Here is a 24,845-nt window from a genome sequence, read left to right on the forward strand (position 1 = left end):
TCCCTATTGCCAGGTCGCGGACTCTGATACCAATTGTCATGCTCGGAATCTGAAGAAGGGTTACCTTCTGTAATTCGGGAAGGAATGGTTTAGGCGGGAAGAATTGAGAGGGAGAGTTTGAGAGAGAGATTAAGAGTGGGCGAGAGAAATGTGAATTGAGAAATGAGAGGGAAAGGAAACCGTGGAATAATCCTCACATGCTTCCCCATCCTCAACTTATCTTCATTTATAGGAGAATTAAACAGCTTGGCACGGCAGTTAGGAAACAGCCCGAGCGCGGGCCATTTGAAATATCCCTTATAGGATTATTACAATTCTGCCATTACCCATCTAATTAAGCTATACCCTTGGTCTATGACACTAGGGTCATGATAAATCCCCCCTCTTGAACGACTTCTTGTCCACAAGAAGTGTTAAAGCCAACTATGGATCGACAGATCAACCGATACCGGCCTTTACGGCCCAGTTTATTCTTCTTTTTTCCTTTCCCCTTTGCGCTTCTTCATGGGCCAGTTGAAGTGTAGCAGTGTTCGCAGCCATTGAATGTTCTTCCTCCACCTTAGTTCTGTCTTCAAACTCAACAGCTTGAATCGAGTGTAGCTGAGCCTCTGGAACCTTTTTTTGCAATAATTTCTTCCGTGTTTCCTCGGCAATCATCTTGCAATCACCAATTTCTTCTTGGAGAACAACCTTTTTGTCACCTGCTCCTTTTCCTTCTTCTAATCCCTCCATGTGCAGTAATAGTTTCCAACATTGGTGGTCGGAACTGAATTTGTCTCCACATTTAAAGTATAACCCTCTTTCCTTCTATACTCCATAGTAGAAGATTTAGCTGCATTAGAGTTAGGAAAATCATGAGAATTCCCAAGATTTCCTTCCAAATGTTGACTGAACGAAAGCTAAACTTCCATCCAGAACGTGTATTTCTTGACAATTGTTCCCAATGCAAGTTCCTGGAACCTGGCTTTCTCTATAGCCTGCTTGACGGTGCTGGTTGCATCATCTGTCGATCTTAGATCATCATTCAAGCCGCGGATAAAATTGGACACAAAGTAGGGTTCATCCAGGGCCGGGTGAGAGAGTGTTAACAACGATTTCAGCTCTTTAAACCTGATTAGATAATCATCCACTGCGCCGTCCTGTTTTAACTTGTTGAACTCCTGTATCACATTCGCCATCGATCTTTCACCAAAACGAACACAGAATTCCTCTGCAAATTCATGCCAATCCAGTTCTAGTTTCTTCCTGCTCCGCCCTTGGAACAACACATCAACCACGTTGTTAAGATATGCTGCTACCAGATTTACCTTCTGGCCTTCAACCACTCAGTAGTAGTGGAAGAACCTCTCACAATGCCAGATCCATCATGTTGGCTTACCCCCTTCAAATGTTGGGATCTCCAGCCTCGGCATCGAGTTATTGTTCTGATTTGTGTAAACCCCCCTCATTGGTGTCCCCGTTGTAAATTCTCGTCCCTCCTCAGTTCCGAGAGGATCAAGGGCTTAGGGTCAAATCCCTGCTCCTACTAAGATTGGAACCATGGTGGGTCTTAGGGAAAAATCGTCCGGCAAACTCACATTAGACATTCTTGAGAACAAACTCAAGACGGTGCTCAGTTGCTAGCAAAAACGGGACAATTCCTCTCTAATGCTAGAGACGTCCTCTCAAACGCCGATGATCTCGGCCTTCATGTTCTTCTCCATCATCATCATCATATCTCTGGTGGTCGAATTTTCAGCTATGCCACAACTCATGTCCTCCAAAGTTTGATGAAGCTCGAGTTCCACCATCTCGAATCGGCCCTCCAACTGCTCCTGAGTTTGGCGAATGCCAATCTCCACAATATCCAATCGGGTCTCCAATTGCTTCATCCTCGCTCCTTCTGCCATGCCCGACCCTATCATTTCCTCTTTGTTTGACATGAAATCGACTTCCCTAGCTTGGCCTTTTCACCAATCTTGACGAACAACTGCCGCAACTCTAAATTCCTAATTCGGTTGTCAAAAGTCCAGCACCATTTGCAACCACTTCGGTTCTGCCCACGTCGTCCGCATAGTTAGAGTGCGATCGCCTTCCTTTCTCACCGTAATAGGCGCCTTCGTCTCACCCAATTGTTGTCCAATGGCCGGAGGACCACTAGCTTCGCTGCAATTTTCTCGAAATCACTGTCGAAACTCACCTAACTTGCTTCGTCTTCAAAAGTCAAACAAGAATTGCCAAAGTTCCAATCGAAGCCGCCTAACATTGCTCAGTCTTTCAATTTCAAACTACAACCTAAGTCACAAAGCAGTTGCTGAGAATCACTACTATGGATCTGCCTCAATTTGATACTACTATGCTAGAAACCGAGAATCAGCCTCCTGTTTCGCCTGCAAGATTAGCGCACGGACTTTCGAATTCACCGCTGAGGAACTACCGACTATGTTAACCCTCAATTCCAAGACGAGAATTGCTTTGCTCTCTCTTGGTTACTATCAGTCTTTGATATCTTCAGAATTGGGTTGGAAACGATTGCCTATCAATAGCTGAGAATCACCGTCAGAATTTGCTTCTAGTGACCAATAAGAACAGCAAGAATTGGGGAAGGATAGAAGGTTCGGGGGAGAGAGAGAGAGTAAAGGAAAAGATTCGATCTCTTATTCCTGAATGACTCCCATCCCCTAACAACTGGCCTTTTATAGGCAAACCTGGCTGTTCTTCAGTTATTGTAACTGAAGCTCAACAAACAAAGCAACAACCAGGGGCATCTAACCGAATTACAACAATATGAAGCCTGATTACAGTATTACCCCTCAACTATCCTAGGGTCATGACAGACATACTAAAAGAGAACAAGTAAAACTGAGGGTAAGCCCATCATGATCTTTTTATTCAACTTAACAGATATCACTTAGTGTGATACACAATTGGTGATCCATTGCATTTGCCTAGCATAAAAAAGCAAACCAGCAAGAAGTCTACAGTTTTCTACATCTCAAGACTAACAGTCTTAACACCTTCATCATATTTTTATTTATCTGCTTATGTATTTTTAAGATATAATGCTGTGTGGGAGAGAATTTAGTAATGGAAGGGCCAGGAACAAATGAAAATGAGTGAAAATAAATGGAAAATCTTTTCTTCAAGTTTGAGAGAGGAGGGGATGGAAAGTACTGCAAAATGCTTTCTCCTTGTTTGGGTGAGCTATGAAGATGGAAGAAATGAAAAAAATATTTAAAAATAAATGAAAATTATACCCCCATAATAGATGTACTAAAAAATGGATATATAAATATTGAGACTAGTTCTGCCCATATACAATAAGGTAAAACGCCCCTACACCCCCTGTAGTCTAGGCCTTTTGCCCAAACACCCCTTGTTTCTTTTTGGCTGAACAGGTCCTTATATTTTCCTAAATTGCTAGGACACTACTTTTTTATAAATGGTGTGAACTAAGGTAAATTAAATTAAAATTATGCCTAATCTTATCTAATTAAAAAAATCAAAAAAATGAAAAATAAAATGTGTAGGTTCCACAAAGGTTCCCTTGCTGGAAATGGAGAGGAAACTCTCATCTTCTTCCTCCACCACTGTCTTCTAAACAACTGAGCAATTGAGAGGAAATATTTTTGTGCAAGCAAGAGGACGAGTGAACCTTTCATATAAGGAGTCGAAGCCAGAGAAAGGGAGAAGGGAGTCACCAAGTCAAAAGAAGGAGCAAAAGAGGGACAGAGACAACAACACATTGAGACAGGGGATCTCCAGCGACGAGGGGAGAGAGAGTAAATGACTGGTGAGAGGCAGTGCATGATGGCAGTGTCAAAGGTCAAAGACGATGGCAACAATGGCTGAACACAACAGAGGGGAAAAAGAGAGATTGGGCATGAGAGAAATGTAGAGGGCAAGCGAGATCTCATAGAGGGGTGAGTGAGTGGCACCTGGTGGAGAACAACAGAGGCATAGCTCCTATTTTCCTTGCCCACTTTTTCATTGGTAAAAACAAGGGCTTCCTCCGCCAATCCTTTAATCCTCTAGCAACTCAAGAAACTCGGGTTCTCCAAGACCCATCACCATACCAGTCCAATAGCTCATCTTCCCCCTCTCTCCCCCTCCCTCCCTCTCCTTGCACAGCAATCACCAAACAGCTGCAATGGCCAATGACAATGGCTTGCGGTCTTATTTTTAATTCAACATATATATTAAGAAATAAATTGATTAATTTAACTTAATCTCATTTTAATTAATTTTGTTTGCATGAAAAACTAAGGGGATGTCTTGGCAATAAAGGGAAAGTACAGAGAGATCTTTGGAGAAAAAACAAACCGAAGTAAGTGTCTAGGCAAAAGACCCAAACCACAAGGGGTGTGGGGCAATTTACCCTCTACAATATCAAAAATTCTCCCCACCTCCATTCCATCCATTCTCCCCGAAATTCGGGGGGAGACAAAAAATAGAGATTTTGACAATAATGGATGGAAACCTTTTACATATATTTCCATTCCATTACCAATATTCCTCCCAAACAAGGTAAATATGATTTCATCCAATTCCATTCCATCCCCCTCTCCCAAACACACTGTAGGTTCATTCTTCTCTTTCATGGACCGAACTTATCCATGAAGGAGGATGTCAACGTCATCTATGATTAGCTTCTATAAGAAAAGACCTGAACTTCGGCTATAGAGAATATGCAGCCAGTTCGATTGATCATGTTGACCTCATTGTCTATCAACAACATTCGATTTTGCCATCTTGCCAAAAACTGAGCCACTACACTCCTGGTAATAGTTTCTCTAAAGTATACCAGTAAGTAAATAATAAAACAAATTACCTAGCAAATAATAAGAATAATAAAACAAATTCATCCAGTAAATTTACTTAATTCTAGACTTTGGCCCAGTTGAGCCCACATTTCCATCTGATTTTTAAAGTTCACCAGGCGTTGAATAATTAGCTAAAAGGGAAGGCAATGAAGTTCAACAAATGTTATGTCAAGCAACTGGTAACCATTGTGTTCTACCAAAATTCAACTCACTTATGTTTCAATGCTATTGCCACGGATGATCTACTTCCGTTTGGATGCACGCTTCCCTTGGCCCTTCTTGGGAGGTCCCTTTCCACGACGCTTCAACATCTCAAGCTTGGATAAGCGCTCTTGTTCTTGTCGGGCCATGACAAGGGGGTCATCCTCGTTGATATCATACGGGTACCACTGCGCAACTTTCTCGCCGATAAGCTTCTTGCGTAAAATCTTGTGCGGAGATCTCTGCCCCGTAGGGTTAAGAACATGACCAAATATCCTCGCCCTTGCCTCCGTCACTCCTTTAATGGCTGCTTCAGCCAGCACCTTCTTCAAGTTGCCAACGCTCATCGATTCTGCGTCTGAGAGAGTCCGCAACTCTGGCTTCCGGCGATCTCCGACGCCGGTTCTGATTGTAACGTCAAAAACGCGATACTGAAAGACCGGGATTCCAAATGCTGGAGTTTTGATTTCAGTAGACTGGGCAAATTAGGGCTTTGTGACAGAGCAGAGGGCCTTTCATATGGGGAAATTCTATTAGCACCGAACTTTTTACTCTTCACAATCATAATTAAAATAAATTTAATAATTACTCTTCACACCCATAATTATTATTTGTTGCAGTCACCTATATTCTAAAATTACCCTCATATATCCATACATTGCGCTGTCCCCTTCTCTATCGCAACTTGGCGCCGTTGCCTTTCCTACAGCTGCGTCTCTCTGTTGTGTGCTTGGTGAGGTAATTTTTACTTACATTTTTGGGTTAGAAGATTTTAACTTGGGAAAGGTTGGATGGGCGAAGGTGATGGCCACCTGAGTTCGAATGTGGTGGCGGCGGCCTTCGAACCCTGGGTTCAGATCGATCACCACCATCGAAGAGAGGCAATGGGAGGCAACCTGCGTCTCAGAACTGGGTTCGGAGGCGCCGAACGCCTCCGAAACCTAGGTTTCGGAGGCTTAGGCTACTTCCGAAACCTGGGTTTCAGAGGCGCCCAGCACTTCCGAACTCTAGGTTTCAGAAGCGACCCGTGCCTCCGAAACTTGGGTTTCGGAAGCGCCCAGCACCTCCGAACTCTAAGTTTCGAAAACGGCCCATGCCTCCGAACCTGGGTTTCGGAGGCACCCAGCACCTCCGAACTCTAGAGTTCGGAGGGTTGGGCCACTGGATTATATAAATCCATCCAAACACAATATTAAAATAATTCAACCAGCAACTTTAACCTCAACTTCAAAACTTCAAGTGGTAACAACCAATACACAAGTCTAGTTTCCGTCACTCTCATGGCTACCACCACATTCATTAATTTTAGTTTCACTGCATACAATCAATTACATATAAATTTTAGATTTTTAATTATTTTTATTTATAATTTTGTTTTCTTTCGAAGATAATCATATCTCATGTTAAGTTTTCTGTGGTCTTTTTATTTTTAGTTTTTATAAATTTTATTCATTTCATCCATTTGTTTAGTAAGTATATTAGTTTTTTTTTATACCTCACTCTCTTAAGTAATGAAAGAAAATTAATATATTTACAAAAAGCTTATTCATAAAAATGATGATTGAGTGATGTCACAGGCATGAACTTGAATAGCAAGAGACATTAATCAGATAAAAACTATATATAAAGTTTTAAATTTATATGATTTTTTATCATACTTAAATTATAATAAATAAATGCTATCAAAAGAGTCTTTACTTAAAAGAGATCTCGATCAATATTAATATATATGTAAATATATAAATATGTAGTTGAACTAATAAGATGGGTACACAAGATCAACTGCTTAATTGGGCTTACAATGTCCATACATTATTTGAATATTTGAGTCTAAGGTCAAGGAGTTTAGATTCATTCTTGACTAAGTAATTACTTGTGAAAGATTGTCAAGAATGGCATCACAGAAGATAATGGTGGAAAAGTATTTCTTTTCCTTGAAGGTTATCAGGAATTCTAGTGGGAGAGTGCAATAGAAGTGATGTGGCAGTAAAAATGGTGTGTAGGAGAACCACTTGTAGAAGTTGTAAGTGATGATGTCTGTGTGTGTATTTATATAATACATAAAATTAAAAAAAAAAAAAGAATGATGTCTGTGTGTAGGGTTTGGAGGCGGCTGCCCCCCTCCGAAAGCTGGCTTTCGGAGGGGGGTAGTCGCCTCCGAACCCTAGCTTTCGGAGGCGGCTACCCGCCTCCGAAACCTAGGTTTCGGAGGGTTGGGCCGCTCCCGAAACCTAGGTTTCGGGAGCGGCTCAACTTTCATTTTTTTAATTTTTTTTTAATTTTATATATTATTTTTTATAAAAATATTTAAAAAAACTTAATTTTTTAATTAAATTGTCCTAATTAATATTTTTTTATACTTAATTTTTATTTTATTTTTTATACAAATATTTGAAAAAACTAAATTTTTTAATTAAATAGTGATAATTAAATAGCATTCAGAGAAGACTTGCCTTCCCGAATTCCAGCATTCGGGGAAGATCGGCCTCCCCGAATGTTGGCCTTCGGGGAGGCCGATATTCCCCGAAGGCTAGAATTTGGGAAAGCTGGCCTTCCCCGAATGCTGGCATTCGGGGAGGCCATAATTCCCTGAATGCCAGCATTCGGGGAAGGCTGCCTTCCCCGAAGGCTGAAATTCGGAGAAGGCCAGCCCTCCCGAATTTCAACTTTCGCAGAGGCAAGTAACATTCCTTACAACCTTCCCCTAAAGGCATTATTCCTTACATTTTCTCTATATTTATTTATAAATACTCTTACATTTCAATACAACTCATATTACATTTTTATAAACACAAACACATATTTTAAAACAAATATTTACAGATTACTTTTATAAACACAAACACATATTTTAAAACAAATATTTACAAATTACTTACCCGTGTCTGTGCGTCATATTCTTTTTCTAAATAGCTATCTTGTTCTTCCTCAAACTCGTCCCAGTTCTCTATCAATACTTTAGTGTAGTAATCCATAATCGATCATAAAATGTATGAATCGCTGATGAGAGAAAATAGATTTGTATGAGTGTGAGCTAAAAGTGAGTCTCTAAGTCTCTAAGAGAAAGAGATACAGATAGGAGAAAATATTTGATTAGGATATAAGCCACTGTGAAGAAATAAAATTTTTCCAACGAAAGACGTATGTCAAGTGGTGGTGGTTGAGTATTGAAGATAAGAGTAAAATTGAATTTTTATTTAAGGATATTTTAGGTATATTAAAAAATGATTGTAATAAGTAAAACGTTGGCTACGAATAGAATTTCCCTTTCATATGTCATAAATTACACTTATAACCTTTTGGACTTTATTCAAAAAAATGACATAAACATAATATCATATATAATATTAATAAGTATGGTAAATTATTCACATCATTTATGATGTTTGTCGAAAACAAAAAGCAGAAAAACACGTCTTACGTTTAAAAAATAAAAAAAAATCAAAATATTATAAATTATGTCTTATCTTTTCAAATAACACAACAATAATTCTTCATTCCTTATTGTTCTCTTTTCCATATCAATACGATATAAATCTGACATTTAGAATTTGATTTGAATTCTAGCAAAATCTTTAAAAAAACCTCTTTTAAGACATAATAATTAAGTATTTTTTTTAGTTCTAAAGAATAAATCGAGGGGTTGGACAAGTAATTTATTAAGTTTATATCAATAAGTCGTGAGTTCAATTCTTGTCATATATAGTAAAGTAAAGGCTCACATTTATGATTTATCTTTTTTATCAGAATTAAGGACACGAGCAGTGAGAGCCGTGCAAGAGCGATCATCCCAAATATTTGTTATTTTTTAAACATTAAGAATGCCTTTATTTTTATTGACAAACTTAAAATGGCATGTATAATTTATTTTAATAAGAATTAAACCAAAGAAAAAGGCAGTTACCTGAAATATGAAAACAAAATATATCAAGCAACAAACTACATTGTTGCGTCGTCCATCCGAATTTTAACAGATTTCGGCCCAATATTCATATTGCACAGGTTGGGCCAAACCTGTTGACCCAATTTTATCGGGCTGTAACCCCTAACTATTAGGCCCATTATAGATATCATAAATATTACAATTATTTATATAAATCTTAGCATTTATTTATATTTTGGGTAAATTAAATTATTCGCACTCCTTAACAAATTAATTATTGTGTTCTAACTTTTTTCATTCAAGCTTTGATTTTAATTAATATTTGTACCACATATTAATATAAATCTCAAAATTACTTGATTAAGGGTTTAAGTTAAACATTAAGATCACTTAATGTTAAGATTAACTTAAAACCAATAATAATCAAATATAATAACTACTTTATTAAAAAAATAACAACGTAAATTATGGTTTACAGTTTTGGTATTACGAAATGAAATGAGATGGGATGAAAATATAAAGTCAAGGGCAAGTGTGAAAAATTCTAGTATGCTCCCGTCGGCCGGCGTTGATGTTGATGAGCAAATTGCCACTCACATGAAGACAGACGTGTAATAAAAAGAAAGAAGGCTCGCTACTACTTATTTGACCAGACTTAGGATTCAATAAAGGCTAGTCTAAAGCCATAAGAAACGCAAGCCAATGAGGAATGAACGTGGTCGATCCCTCCCCCGACCCCGATATGAATGAAGTCAACAATCGAAGTGGGAGTGGGACTTTTCACACAAGATCCAAATCGATCTTTACTGGACCACCCCCCTCCCAATTGTTATTGATAATCTAATAAGTAGTCTTCGTCCTTATTGGAAAAACCGAGCCCATCTATCGTTTAATTAAATGATTATCATTTATCTGAAAGAATAAAAATTATGTGAAAAGAGAGAAAAAAAGCCAGAATACCAAACACAAGACATATATTGTGCCGGTGCCGGCCGTTCCTTCTTGCTTTTCAGTGGCTGCTTTTTGATCTCAATGATATTGATTGATACCAGGCAACTCACTAGAGAAATGAATTGTTGGTTCTGGCCAGACAAGTAGCGGATTCGTTTCCCGAACCGATTATTTAATTAACATCATATATATTCCCTTCTTCGTATCATGTTACCCATCGACACGTACCCCCTACGTACCATTGCTCTCTCCGCACACACACGCATATATATATATATATATATTCTCAAGCTCGGTTCACAGTCCAACGCTTCGGATTTTCCGCCACTCGTCGCCGGAACTTCAAACCCTAATGACAACCAAAACTCTCAAATTCAAACTCGCCATAAAATCATTGCGGCCTCAGGTTTCCGTGCATTACTGTATGTTCTTCGTCATCGCCACTTTCTTGCAGGTTTTCCTGTTGATCTTCATCACTCTTCCTCCACCTCTATGCCTATCCATCGGAAAACGTATTCTTGATCCTCACCCCGGCGAATGTGAATCCGGCAAGGTTTTTGTGTACGACCTCCTGACGATGTTTAACCAGGATTTGTTGAACGATTGCGACAACTTAGACCCGTGGAGTTCCAAATGCGGCGCGATTTCCAACGGCGGGTATGGGCCCAGAGCCGGAACTCGGAGCCATAGTGCTAGAGAATTTAGCGCCGGCGATGTACTGGACTGACTATTACATGGGAGAGATTATATATCATAATCGGATGATGAACTACAAGTCCCGAACGCTGGACCCAGAATCAGCGGCGGCATTTTACATATCGTTCTATGCTGCCATAACCGTCGAAAAGTATTTATGGGGAAATCACACAGCCTAAGAACGTGATCGGCACGGTGAGATGCTACTAAGCTAGGTGGCTTCAGAAGCAACCCCATTGGAAGAAAACCAACGGTTCCAATCACATCATCATGCTAGGCCGGCTAACATGGGCTTTCCGGCGGTAGAGTGACTCCGACGCAGACTGGGGTTCGAGCTTCCTGCGCATGCAGGCAATGAAAAACGTCGTATGTCTCTCCGCCGAGCGAAGCCCGAGGAACTACTTGGAGGTCGCCGTTCCTTACCCGACTTTCTTCCACCCAAGCTCCGATGTCGATATCCCCCTCTGGCAAGCCTTTGTGGCTAGCCACCGGCGGTCGAGCATCTTCTGCTTCGTCGGGGCAACTCGCGCAGCCATCAAGAACAACTTCAGAGGGCTGCTAATGAGCCACTGCGTCAGCGAGTCCGGTTAGTGCCGCGTCGTGGACTGCTCCAAAACTCGTTGCGTCTAAGGCTCGTCCGCCATCGTCCAAAAATGTTGAATATTAATTCAAAGTTATTGAGTCAAAATTGTCCGTTATGATTAGATCTTTAATTCTGTTTACTAATTTAGTGGGTTGAGATAATTTCGTTGTTTTTAAATTTAAGTCCAGCAGTAAATTTTATTTTTTTGTTATTCAATTGACATGTATTACTTATTTAAAGATATGATGATGTGAATAAAAATAATGAGTTTATAGCCTTCACATCATATTTTTTTTTTCTACAGGTTTTGTTCATTAACTTCATAATTACCAATGTCTCTAAAATTCCAACAGTGGTATCAAAGTCGACCCCCGAGCCTTTGAGTGCAGTGGGCAAACCTCACACTACAAGAAAACAACAGTTTAGAGACGAATTTTTTTAGACGAATTTTTTTGTCTCAAATTAGAGACGAATATGAGATAGATTTAGAGACGGATTTTTTTTAGATAGATTTAGATATTGAAAAAAATCAATCTCTAATTTGAGACGGATTTAGAGACGAAAAATAATCCCTCTCTAATTTGAGATGGATTTAGAGACTGAAGCTAATCCCTCTCAAATTGAGATAGATTTAGAGATGGAAAAAAATTCATCTCTAAATTGAGACGGATAAATTTTTGTCTCTAAAATTCATCTCAAATTAGAGACGAATTTTTTTCCATCTCTAAATCTATGTCAATGTGAGAGGGATTTTGAGACGAAATTTTTTTTGTCTCAAATTAGGGACGAAATTTTTTTATCTCAAAATCCGTCTTAATTTGAGACGATTTTTTGAGACGAAAATTAATCTATCTCAATTTTTAGATGGATGTAGGAACGATTTTTTTTTTGTTTCACAATCTGTCTCAATTTGAGAGTGATTTTGAAGACGGAAATTAATCCGTCTCAATTTGTGACCGATATTTTTCTTTCTCAAAATCCCTCTCAAATTAATTTGTCTTAATTTTGAGGGAGAAATTTTTTTCCCTCTCAAATTTATAAAATGTAAAATTAAATTATAAAATATAAAATATTAAAATATTAATTTATAAAATATAAAAATTTTATTTATAGATATAGAAATTAAATTCCAAACATATAAATTAATATATTTCATGCACATAAAATATAAAATAAAATATATATACATGTAAACTAATATATATAAAAATTTATAAATTAAAAAATATATTAAATGTATAATAATTAACTATTTATAATAGTTATTAAATATATACAAAATGATCACACTATTTGTAATAGTTATTAACATTCTTAATTATTGCAAAATTTATTGATTTAATAATAAAAAAAATAAATTTAGCCATGACAAAATTTTAGAAAATTTATTCATTAACAAGCACCCCGAGATAAGATTTATGGTGCCAAAAGAAATCGGATCAGGAATAGTTTTCGATACAGCAAAATGACAGCTGCCAATTAGGCTACAATACCGAATTGATATAGACGACTTTCGAGAAGTCAACGGAAGATTGAAGGTAAAACAAGGGTACGAAATATTAAAAGTACCAAAGCATAATATTCATTCCATATGTTCAAATAATTATAGGAAATCAAGCCGTACAATTACTTAAAGGAAAAAGGGAAACCATGCATAAAACTGATGATGATGGCGATGCTTAGTGACGACGACAGTTGCCAAACACGATAGGTCTCAGCTCATCGATGTCATCTAGGAGTGGCATCTAGTTACTGCTGGTTTGACTAGGGTAAGGTGGAAGGGTAGCCTCTGAGAAACCAGGATAAGAAACATCTTCTGGGATGATAGAAAAATCAGAGCTCCAGTTCGAATTTTGATCGGGTTGCAGGAAAGACCAATCTAGGACAGATTGGGAATATGCAAGATAGGTAGCAAAAAGTAAATTTTGCAAATAAGCTCGATAAGTTTGCAAATCACTAACCTGCTATTGAAGGGTAAGAATGTGGGATACACAACCATAGACAGGATCCTGAAGCCGAGCCTGAGCTTCAAAGAAGAGTGTATCAGCAACCCAAAATCGATCACTGACTTGAAGCGAAGCTAGAATGTTGACGACATTTCTGACAGTAAAAACATCACGGATGGCAGCAAAGTGAGTAGTACCATCCTCATGACGGAAGTAAGGGGCAACGATGCACTGTGGAGTGCATCCTCTATTTAAGACTAGGCAAGCCCCACATCGAGATCGGGCCCACATGATAGATCTAGATCGGGCTAAATCTAAACAAATCAGATATGGGTTGGATCTAAATCAGATATGGGTCAGATCTAATGGGTTAAATCAGGGATGGGTCAAACCTGAAACGGATCGAGTCGGGTCGGATCAACCCAGATCTGGCAGTAACGGCAAGGACGACGATGGCGTGATGGCGACCGAGGAAAGCCGGTGATGGCCGGTGGCTATGTGATGGAGCAAGCGGTGGCGGCGGCGTGTCAGATCTGGCCGATGCGAGGGCCGATTTGGTCGGCGATGATGGCTGGGAAGAGCTGTGATCGGCGGCTGGGGCGAGGAGAAGCTGCCGATCACAGCTCTCTTATATATAATAAAATGATAAAACAAAAAAATAAAATGATATCAATATATGCCTTAAATTTTAGACTGATTAATAACATGATCATATTTAATTTGATAAATTTTATGCTAACTGTCTATTATATATAAACTTATAATTTTATATTTATTAGAAATTGCTTATAATAAATATTTTTATCCACTTTTGATTTGGCAATAGGCATTGTTGAGAATCTTCTCACTAAGGCCATAGCATTAATATATTTTAATATTAATAATAATGACAACATTAAAAGAATTGATAATTTAATATTAAAAGAATTGAAAAAAGAATAAAAAAAGCAAGTAAGGGGATGGACTGAGAGTTGTGATCATTACCAAGTCAAAAAGCTTGGATTGAATTTGTTTATCTGTTTATAATTTTATTTTTGGGTAAAAGAGGTGAAAGTTGCTGTTGTTTGTCTTTTTATTTTTTATTTAATCACTAAATATTAAAAAAAATAAAAAAATACAAATTTGAAATAACCCCCCTCCCCCCAAATTCTCATTCCCGCCTCTTTGCTCATACATGACCAAAATCATCATTACTCTTTTTGGTCATCATTATTTTTTATTTTTCTTATTCTTTTTGCCTTCATTTTTTTTCTTCTTTTAACATTGGATTGCCTTCTACCTCCATCTCTCTTTCTCTTCGTGGATTCACCCTTGCTGCTCTCTCTCTCTGCCTTCATTTTTTTTCTTCTTATAACATTGGGTTGCCTTCTACCTCCATCTCTTTTTCTCTTCGTGGATTCACCCTTGGTGCTGTTGCTCTCTCTCTCTCTCTCGCCCATTCGTCGCCGCCTCCGTCTCCAACTTTGCTGACCGACTCAGGTACTCTTTTCCTAATCCGTAATTTCATTTGTTCCCTAGATTTATCTGATCTTATGATGAAAACTAGGCATAACTTAGAGACTATCTTAGGAATTTTTCTAATCTTAATTACAAGTGTTCTTATTCATCAGTTAATTATTTATGTGGTGACTACATATTTATGACATGTCACTGTCACTTCACTAGATCTATGGACCCAATGAATTTTTAATGTTTAGTAATTAAAATTTGGATTTTTTTCCTTATATTACCTAATAAGAATTTGAGGAAGACAAGAATACCTAATAAGAATGGAGATTAATTCTGTAGCAAAAAGTGGTTTTACATATAAAATCTCATTTCATCAATAAATTAAATGAACCAAATAAAGATATTGCTGGATATGAAGCATCAAATGACGTCGTCCCTCTTAGCTGGATTGGAGGGCCACGTGCTGCAACCGCAGCTTGCCGATTGGTAGCTGCTGGATGATAACACGTGGCAACCATCCGCAGCCTTAGCTGGCGCCCGGTTGATCTCTCTCATGCCCGATCTTATTCCCTGCTATTTATGTTGGAATAATCAATCGTGCTTGCACGATTGAATCTCAGCCATCCTTCAGTGCTTTATGAGAGTCAATCCCAGCCATTCCTTATAGCTTTTAATCTCGCCTCGGGATGTGTTCAAATCAGACGAAAATCAAGAAAATGTGAGAAGAAGGAAAGCAAGAAGAAAAATGAGGGTTTTGTTTTCGACTGTTGGCTCTCGCCCTCGGGCTAGGGTTTTCTTTCCTGGTTTGCTCTCTGTTTCTTTTCTTCTGTAAATGCTTTGTATAGAGCATGTTATATGGTTCGATTAGGTTGCCTTTTAATCTGTATTAAGTGATTTTAAGGGCAAGTTTTGTTTCCTCGAACCATTGTATGTATAGAGAGAGGGGGAGGTTTTATATGTGGGTGTAATCTTGGTTTTTTTCATAGTTCAATGAGCTTTTCTCACCAGAGCTCAACGTGGACGTAGCCTCGATTTGAGGTGAACCACGATAAATTCCTCGTGTCTCATTTTTCGCTTTTCGTTTCGTTTCTGTGGATGTTTATTTCTGTTTCCTTTTTTTTGTCCATCGATAGTTTGAGATTGAAAGTTGTAAAACCCTAAGGTTTCTTATCGATTTCCAACAGATATAAGAACCTTCTGATATTTTACTCTTGAGTAATGAAATGGTTTTGATGAATGTCTATATGAAAATCAATATATGAAAATCAATCTATATGGATTTTGTGAATGAGAAAATGCATTTTTAGTACATAAATCTTAAAGCAAGATATGAAATATTGAGTATGGATGAAAGATTGATTTGTTAAGAGTGATTTGTTTCAAAATCATACTTTTGATAATCTCAACTTGTTTTAAAGATAATCAAAATGAGTTTTTAAAGAATCGAATAAGGTTGTTTTGAAAATTAAGTTTTTCTAAAAGAATAGTCGACTATCAGGTTTATTCTGTTGACTATGTTTCAAAATAGTCGACTGTTTTTATTGTTCTGTCGACTATTTAAGCATCTGTCGACTATTTTAACATCTGTCGACTATTGAGTAAAAATAGTCGACTATGCCTTTTGATCTGTCGACTATTTTTGTTCATGAAATTCAAAAATTTCTTCACATTTCAGCAACTGTCGACTATTCAAGTATGTCTGTCGACTATTGGATTTTTGTATTAAAAATAGTCGACTATCAGTATATGTCTGTCGACTATTCTTAGTTTTACTTGTAAAAATAGTTGACTAATCTTTTCTTCTGTCGACTATTTTGTTTCTCAGATTTTACAACGGCTAGTTTTTGGTGCATTAAATTGGGAGGTTGTTCATTGCCTAGTCAAGGACTAGAGGACCTACTCATATTGAGTAGGGGGTTGATAGTGATATTGGTTTTAAAAATCCTTAGTGGATAACTAAGGTAGTGGATTAAGCTTGGAAGGCTGAACCACTATAAATCTGTGTCTTCACTGCTCTTCATACTTTCTCCTTTAAGCTTGCATCGTTGCACTTTTGACTTTGTGTAATCTTCAATAAGACCACATCATTATTCCTCTTTACAAAAAAAAAAAATAAATACTTTCACTTTCCAAAAGAAACTTTTTTTTCTTACCAATTCACCCCCCCCTCTTGGTGGATATCACATCAGCTCAATTCTATCACCTTCTACTCCAAATGACACATTGGCACTTGGCACAGTGTTTGTGTGTATGTATATGTATACATATAAATATATATAATTGGCACAATGGCACTTGGGGCCAACCACACGAGCTTTCCATCATACACGTCATTGTCTGACTATTATTTTTTACATCTTTATTTCATTGTTCTTGTTTTAAAAATTGATTGCAAAAATTGTATTTCTTTTATGCCCCAAAATAATAATTTTTAATCCATAAAAGAATACGATTTTAGGAACACAACCCCTATCCCACTCAAAAAAGAAAAAAAAAACACCATTTTCCTAACTTTAGTGATCTAAAACCGAAAGGTATGTCATGTAATTGGGTTGGAACGGACTCTCCATGAGGCCACGGACATGAAAATGAGCCCTTGCCCATATAATGAGCCTAGCTCCAATAACCCAAGAATGGAATATTTTATTATGATTATGTTACTCTTTAATTATTATGAACTAATAACTAAATCAACTCAAGTATTTAAAGGTTGTTATCACATGCCTATTAACTGTTTTTTGCTTTGTATGATAGAATATGACACACAGAGGTCAGTCTATGTGACTTCGCTAGTTCAGACAGAATGATGGCGAGGACCACATTGGTATACCCTACACTCTATCTTTAGCTTATTTATTACTTTGCATGTTGAACCTCTCACAATCATATATATATATATATATATATTTGTAAGGGGACATTCATCTCCGTCAATCGATATGAGATTTTGTAACACCCCCTCTCCTAGAACTGACCGAGAAGAGGTGCTACGGGAAAAATAAGATAAACTAACTGATAATCTGAAATCTGATACCATGACTGAACATCTCAATCAATTGGAATAAAAACTCTTAGTCAATACAAACTGAAATGCATAAACTCTTACTGAGGGACAATCCCTCAACTAAAATATAAAATAAGATCTAATCTAAGAAAACTCTATAGAACTCAACAGACTCCCAGACATCTTTTATCTTGAGCGGCTCCATGTACACACACTACTGAACACTGCTGCTAGGCCCCACATCTGATACTCCCCTGCTAGAACCTGGAGGGGTGAAGAGTACCAGGTGAGCTACAAAAGCTCAGCAAGTAATAAGCTGGAAAGAATACTGAAGCTGAATCGAAGAATATCGATACTGATAAATAATTGACTAAACTTGTACTGTATAATCACTGTCTGATTGCATTCATAAAAATGTAATGCGCATAAACTGTAAACTAAATGCAGGTATGCAACTTTGGCTCATAGGCCCACATAATCTGATAATACATACCTGTCTGATCTGAAACCTACATACATAAAAACTGTAAGCACATACTGTGGGCAAAGCCCCTAGCCCCCTGGTTGCCACCAGGCGAGCAACTCATAACTGAGTTGAAACTGAAACTGATGGGATCCCCGTGGACAAGCCGCCTAGCGCGCATAATGCAATGCAATGCTCACATAAATGCTGGCACACGATATGTAGTGCTCCATATAAAGTCATGCTCAATGCTCATACCAAAATGTATGCACATAATCTCACAAAATAATGTTGATCATGTCAAAATAAAATAATGCTGAACATGATATGATCTTCATCTATATATTGGAATACAAAGATTCTATGAATTATGATTTATGGTATGGGTATGATTAACTTGTCATGTTCTGGCTTATGAATTCAATGTTGGAAGGTATTGAATACATTGATTGAACTAAACTTGAATTAGGACTCATTGGAAGCTACATTGGATTTCTGGAAAAGTCATCCGGATATCAGGAAGGATATTCGGATATGATGAAAGACATCCGGATAAGAAGAAGGCTCACTTACATTCAAAGCAAAAGCTATTCGGGTATGCTGGGAAGTATTCGAATATGAACTAGGACATTCGGATATGATTCCGGTCATTCGGATATCTCACTGATGCGTTCGGATATAACTGGGGACTATTTGAATAAAAAAAATTCAACTTTTGAGGGAGGCATCCGGATATCAGGCGAGACATCCGGATATTATCTTGACCTTTCCGGATGTATAAACAAACCATCCAAATATCATACTCGAAGAACTTTAGATACATCCGGATACAATGCAAGGTATCCAGATATTAGAACTTAGAGTAATAAAACTTGCAATCCAAAATGGATAAGGATTAATAGAACTTGCAATCCAAAATGGATAAGGATTAATAGAACTTGCAATCCAAAATGGATAAGGATTAATGAAACTTGCTCATAACTTCACTGTTATACGCATATATATATATATACGTCTCTGCTTACTGATATAAAATCTGAGAACTCAATGAAGAACTGGAATAATCTGAAAAACTGATATGAACCTGTAATGGAAGGGATTACAGGAAGAATACTTGCCTGATAGAACTCTCTGATCGAACCCTAGAGCGATCCTGAAGACTCTAGCAAGCCTCTGCTATCTCTTGGCCTCTTGGTTCTTCACATGGCGTGAAGAAAAGCTAAGCTAATGGGCTCTATATATAGACATAAAGTCCTAGATCCCTTTCCTTTTATAACTTGGAATCCCTCTCCCAATTGAACTTGGAGACTCTCAAAACCTTCTCCTATTGGGACTAAGAGACTCTTAATCCAATTCCATCTCATACATGGATTCTCATTCTTCTTTAAATACATAGTCTCACTTAATTAATAATAATACAAACATTATTATTAAAACTCTCAAATAATAATAAAACTCAAAAATTACCTTCATGCCCTTACATTTAATTTCCACAACATAAATGCCATTTAAATACTATTCTCTCAATTAAAAATCTAAATTGCCACCTTGGCAAATTCCTTTAACTCCAACATTAAAAAGAGATAAATGCTATTCTTTCCTTCAAAATCTCTAAATTGCCACATTAAATAATTAATTGACAAAATCTCTTAATCAATGCTTCAATAATTAATTAAATAAGTCCTGAATAAATACTGGGCCCTCTAATGGGTCGTTACAGATTTAATTTCCCTAGCCCACAGACACCCCACCCCAGCAATAATGGGCCTTCTTCCACGCCCACGACTACCCCTCAAAATCGTCACATGATACGTCCGTTGGGTTCCTCGTAAGTATTCCTTATTTTACTAATCAATTTTTACTTCAACAAAGAAATTTTCATTTTAGCACATGAGTTCACAAACATGTGTTTTAACAGGTTTGATAACAATTTATGCAAACAAGATATTTCTCGAATCATCCAAAGTAAGTTTGAGAGGCCATACCCAAGTTGGAAAAAGACAAACCCTGCTATCTGATAAATGTGGTTTGACGAGTTTAAGGTAATGTGTTGCTATGTTTTTTCATACTGTTCGTAGTATGCAATATTTGAATGTTTTATTATTATTTGTAACTTTTAGTTTATCTTAACATTACAGAAGAACTAGTATTGGGATAGTGAATTGGAACATCAAATCAGGACTAATTTGAAAAGACTGCCTCCAATCGTATGACGGACATATTGTTCTGTATCTGTAAAGATTTGACTAAAAAATCAGGTTGGATGTGTCTGTCTGTATTTGAAGCCCTAAAAAAGTATTAGAATTCTGCAGAATTCAATAACAAGTTTAAAAAGGCAAAGAAAAATCAAGCTTCAGATGTCGGGGGTAGTTTGCATACATGTGGTTGCATTCCTATGTCGGAGCATAAGAAAAGACTGGTAATATTTGATATTTTTATTATATTTATTTTACATAATTATTTTTTAAGAAACAATAATTTTTGCATGAACATCTTTTTTTTCTTTGCAGTCAAAGCAATTTGGTCACCCACCCACGCAAGCTGAGTTGTTTCTCGCGACACATAGAAAGGGAGACAGTTCAGGATTTGTTGATAGGAGGTTCGAGGATACTTATGTAATTATACATAATTTGTGTCTTTTTATATTATTCTATTATGATTAACTGACCTTTTGATAATACAACTTATTTCATGTATCTATGATGCTTGCAGGCTAACTTCCAAACACGACAACACGAGGCATTATAACAGGCATCGGCATTTGGCCAGTCAAAAGATAATGACGCTGTCCAGCCCTTGCAGCCAGCTATTGACGAGAGATCAATATGGTTGGAGGTTGCGGGCGGCAAGAAAAAGGGTCGTCTCTATCGGATGGGGTCAGAAGCGTATGTCATCCTTGGTTCCTACTACCCACCATCACCACCGCCACCGTCGTCGAGCTCATTGACAGAGCAGATTCAATAAGCTGTTAGGACAACAATTGAACCCTTTCATGATCGCCTGTCAGCCCTTGAAGGTAGGTTGCCTCCCCCGCCGCCATCTTCATCATCACCGCACTCTGATCCTTCAGATCATTAAAAAGATCCGTTATTTGTATGGATGATAGAATTTATTATGTATTTTTACTATTTATGGACGTGTTATTAGTATGGATGATAGATTTTATGATGTATTTCTAATATTTATGGATAATGTGTATTACTCCATGGATTTATTATATGGTATGAATTATTTTTTTCAGTTCGTATATGTGTTTATTAGGTTGAATTTTAAATTTTTTTAAAAGAAAAATAAATTAATTAATTTAAAAAAATAAATTAATTTTTTAATTATATTTAGGTTTGAGACGAATTTAGAGACGAAAAAATTCGTTACAAATTATGGAAAAAATCGACGGAGTGGAAAAATTCGTCTCAAATTTGAGAGGGATTTTTTCCTCGCAAAACTTGAGACAGATTTAGAGACGGAAAAATTCATCCCAAAATCTCTCTCAAATTTGAGATAAAAAACATCTGTCTCAGAATCCCTCTCAAATTTGAGACGGAAAAATCTGTTTCAAAATCCCTATCAAATTTGAGATGAAAAAATCTGTCTCCAAATCTCTCTCAAATTTGAGACGGATTTCGAGACAAAAAAATATATCTCAAATTTGAGAGGGAAAAAATCAGTTTCTAACTTCGTCTCAAATTTGAAAAGGATTTCGAGACGGGAAAATCCGTTGTAAATTTGAGACGAAAACAATCCGTCTCTAAATCTGTCTCAATTTGAGACGGAAAAATCCGTCTCGAAATCCCTCTCAATTTGAGACGAAAAAATCCGTCTCAAAATCTGTCTCAAATCCGTCCCAAAATTTGTGAAGAGCATTCTTGCGATGGACCAAAATCCCTCTCAAAATCCGTCTCAAATCAAAAATCTGTCTCTAAACAGCTGTTTTCTTGTAGTGTCAACGATGATGCTGAGTCTCTGAGGGGGGTGCATGTCGACACCTTAGGCGAATCCCACATTGGCCATGCAAAGAGGGGGAATTGGGCATATAAGTGCGGAGGGTGTTCTACATAGTGACACGCGTTTTGGAATTAAATCTCAGATCGACAAAATCGGGGATTGGTTGTGACCTTAACTGGACAATACCTTGCTATGTGGATCCTGACCGTTTTAATGATCTTAAGGGGCCTGTGAGAGAGAACCCATCAACGCCTTCTTTATTTCTATGGCTTCCACCAACACATCATCTCTTTCACCACCAGCTTTTGATAGAGAAAATTATCAAGTATGGGCTGTCAAAATGAAAGCTCATTTGAGATGTCTTAGTTTATGGCAGTGGGTCGAAAATGAAAGGGAGATATCTCCGCTTGATAACAATTCTACGCTCAATCAAATCAGAGCTCATGAAGAAGCAAAAGCTAAAGCTCCGAGGGCTTTATCTCAATTACACGCTGCTATCTCCGAATCAATTTTCTCAAGAATCATGGCTTGTGAAACGACTAAGAAAGCATGGGATGTATTGAAAGAGCTATATTAAGGGAATGCTAGAACGAAGAAAATACAAGTGCTGAATCTCAAAAGAAATTTTGAAATTCTTATAATGAATGAAAATGATACAATCCAAGAGTTCTCCGAAAAACTAATGATGGTGGTAAATAAAATTAGACTTATGGGAGAAGAGCTACCTAACAGCAGGATCGTAGAGAAAGTCTTGATAAGTCTACCTGAGAGGTTTGAGGCAAAAATCTCCTCCCTTGAAGATTCAAGGGACATTAGCCAAATTATATTGGCAGAATTAATTAGAGCCTTGCAAGCTCGGGAGCAAAGAAGGATTATGAGAAATGAAGAAAGTGAAAAGATAGTGGAGGGAGCTTATCTTGCCAAGAGTTCATCGTCAAAGAAGAAAGAAAAAATTCCAGAATGTGACCATTGCAAAAAGCCTAGTCATGAAGAGAAAGATTGTTGGCACAAGAGAAAGCCTCAATGCTTCTAGTGTAAAAGATTTGGGCATCTAAAAAAGGATTGTAGATTTAACATGAAAGAACAAGCAAATATAGTGAAAACAGTTGAATGGGCAATTGAAAAGGAAACGCTCTTCTAGTTGGTGAGAAGTGCACCAAGAAGAATTTTTTGGAGAGAAGTGTTCCATAAAAAGTTGAAGTTTTGCAACTTTGAATCAAGGAAGAATGTTGAACATTGATTCAAAGTTGTCGAGTCAAAATTGTTAGTTATGATTGGGTGTTTGATTTTGTTTACTGATTTAGTAGGTTGAAATAATTTCGTTATTTTTAAATTTAAATCCAGCAGTAAATCTTATTTTCTTGTTATTTAGTTGACATATATTGCCTATTTAAAGATATGATGATGTGAATAAAAATAATGAACTTACAGTTTTCACATTCATGTTTTTTTTTTTTTATAATTTTTGTTCGTTAATTTCATAACTACCAATATCTCTAAAATTGCAACAAAACCTTCTTGGGCTTGGACTTCTGCTTGCAGCCGAAAGGCGACGGGTTCACAAGGCGGTCGGTATTCGACTGCATGCTGGCAGGTTCAATCCCGGTTTTCTTCTGGAAGCAGACAGCCTACGAGCAGTACGAGCCGAGGTGGTTCTTGCCGGGAGAATCGGAGAGTTACTCGATGTTCATAGACCATAGAGACGTGAGAAACGGGATTTCGGTGAGAAGAGTGTTGGAGAAGTACAGCAAAGAAGAGGTGGCGAGAGGATGAGAGAAAGAGTGATAAGAGTATATACCCAAGTTTGTGAGTGGAAAATCGAAGGATGGTTTGGAGAGTTGGAGCGATGCTTTTGATATCGCCATTGAAGGGGTGATGAGGAAGTTCAAGGCTCACATGAAAAAACAAAAGAGAAAACGGAAAGTCACTAGGGACGGCCACTTGGCAGGCAGCAGGGTGATTGAACATCAAAATTAATAACTATAGATAAATTCATTTTCTTCTTTTTATAATTTATTTAAAACATTATGGTTTTGCATGTTTGGTGACTGAATTGTTATATATTCATTTAAATTTTATCATTGTTATATCTTATTTTTAATTTCCAAATAATTTTATTAATTGATGATATATATATATACATGGTGATTTAAATCATTTAATTATGCTTATAAATATGTTTATAATTGTAGAGGCCATGGGAGAGGAGTAGAGAAGAAGGTTTATAAGCAAATAGAGATGAATGGAATATATGGTTTCAGAGAAGGTGGGTAATTGGGCCTTCTGTAGAGTAGCATTCACGTTGCATTCAACAAAGCCCATTGACCCAAGTATTTCGGCCCGTAGAATTTAATTCACATTCATCATTACATTTTGATCCTTTTCCAGTATATATATGATCAAGTTTTTACTGAAAAAAGTTAAAAACTTAACGCATTATTAATAAGTGTAATGCATCTTTTTTTTTTCTTTTTTTTTTAACAAGATGCATTTTTTTAATTTTAAATTAATTTTATTAGGAAATGACAAATTAATTGTATTTTGTAACATTTTATTAACTAATAAAATTGTTTTAAAATTAAAATTTAACAATACCCATTAAGGGTTTTGCTAACAAGTGTCTCAGAGCACTAATATAATTTGTTCATTTTTATTAATTAATAAAATATTTTAAATTAATTAATAAGAATAGTTAAATAATAATAATAATAAAAGACATTAAATACATCTATCTTAACAAGTATTTGTGACATCTTAACATTAGCCTTATTTATTTTATTTCATATATATTTCAGATTATCAACAAGTCGCTGGGAAGAGAAGCATGAAAAGGGCAAGGCCATCTGGCCATGTGAGCCGTCAATTCATCCATCATCATCATCATCTCTTAACTGTAAGAGGGAGGGAGACTGCTGGCTGGCA

At 37.0% G+C, this 24,845-nt stretch overlaps 1 protein-coding gene and 1 pseudogene across 1 annotated transcript; one reads left to right on the forward strand and one right to left on the reverse strand.

The window, feature by feature from the left end:
• Positions 1-4,806: 4,806 nt before the first annotated feature.
• LOC127803134 (uncharacterized) lies at positions 4,807-5,499 on the reverse strand. Its single transcript, XM_052339172.1, has one exon. It carries the CDS (start codon positions 5,348-5,350, stop codon positions 5,045-5,047), a length of 306 nt encoding a protein of 101 aa, XP_052195132.1. The 5' UTR covers positions 5,351-5,499; the 3' UTR covers positions 4,807-5,044.
• A 4,762-nt stretch (positions 5,500-10,261) lies between these two features.
• LOC127803724 (xyloglucan galactosyltransferase XLT2-like) lies at positions 10,262-23,900 on the forward strand (annotated as a pseudogene).
• Positions 23,901-24,845: the final 945 nt, after the last annotated feature.

The sequence above is a fragment of the Diospyros lotus genome, chromosome 6 (assembly GCF_014633365.1).
Source record: "Diospyros lotus cultivar Yz01 chromosome 6, ASM1463336v1, whole genome shotgun sequence".
In the NCBI taxonomy this organism is placed as follows: Eukaryota; Viridiplantae; Streptophyta; class Magnoliopsida; order Ericales; family Ebenaceae; genus Diospyros; species Diospyros lotus.

What these genes read in the sequence shown, in the direction of transcription:
- LOC127803134 (XM_052339172.1), bottom strand. Translation starts at nt 5,350, where the DNA reads ATGAGCGTTGGCAACTTGAAGAAGGTGCTGGCTGAAGCAGCCATTAAA.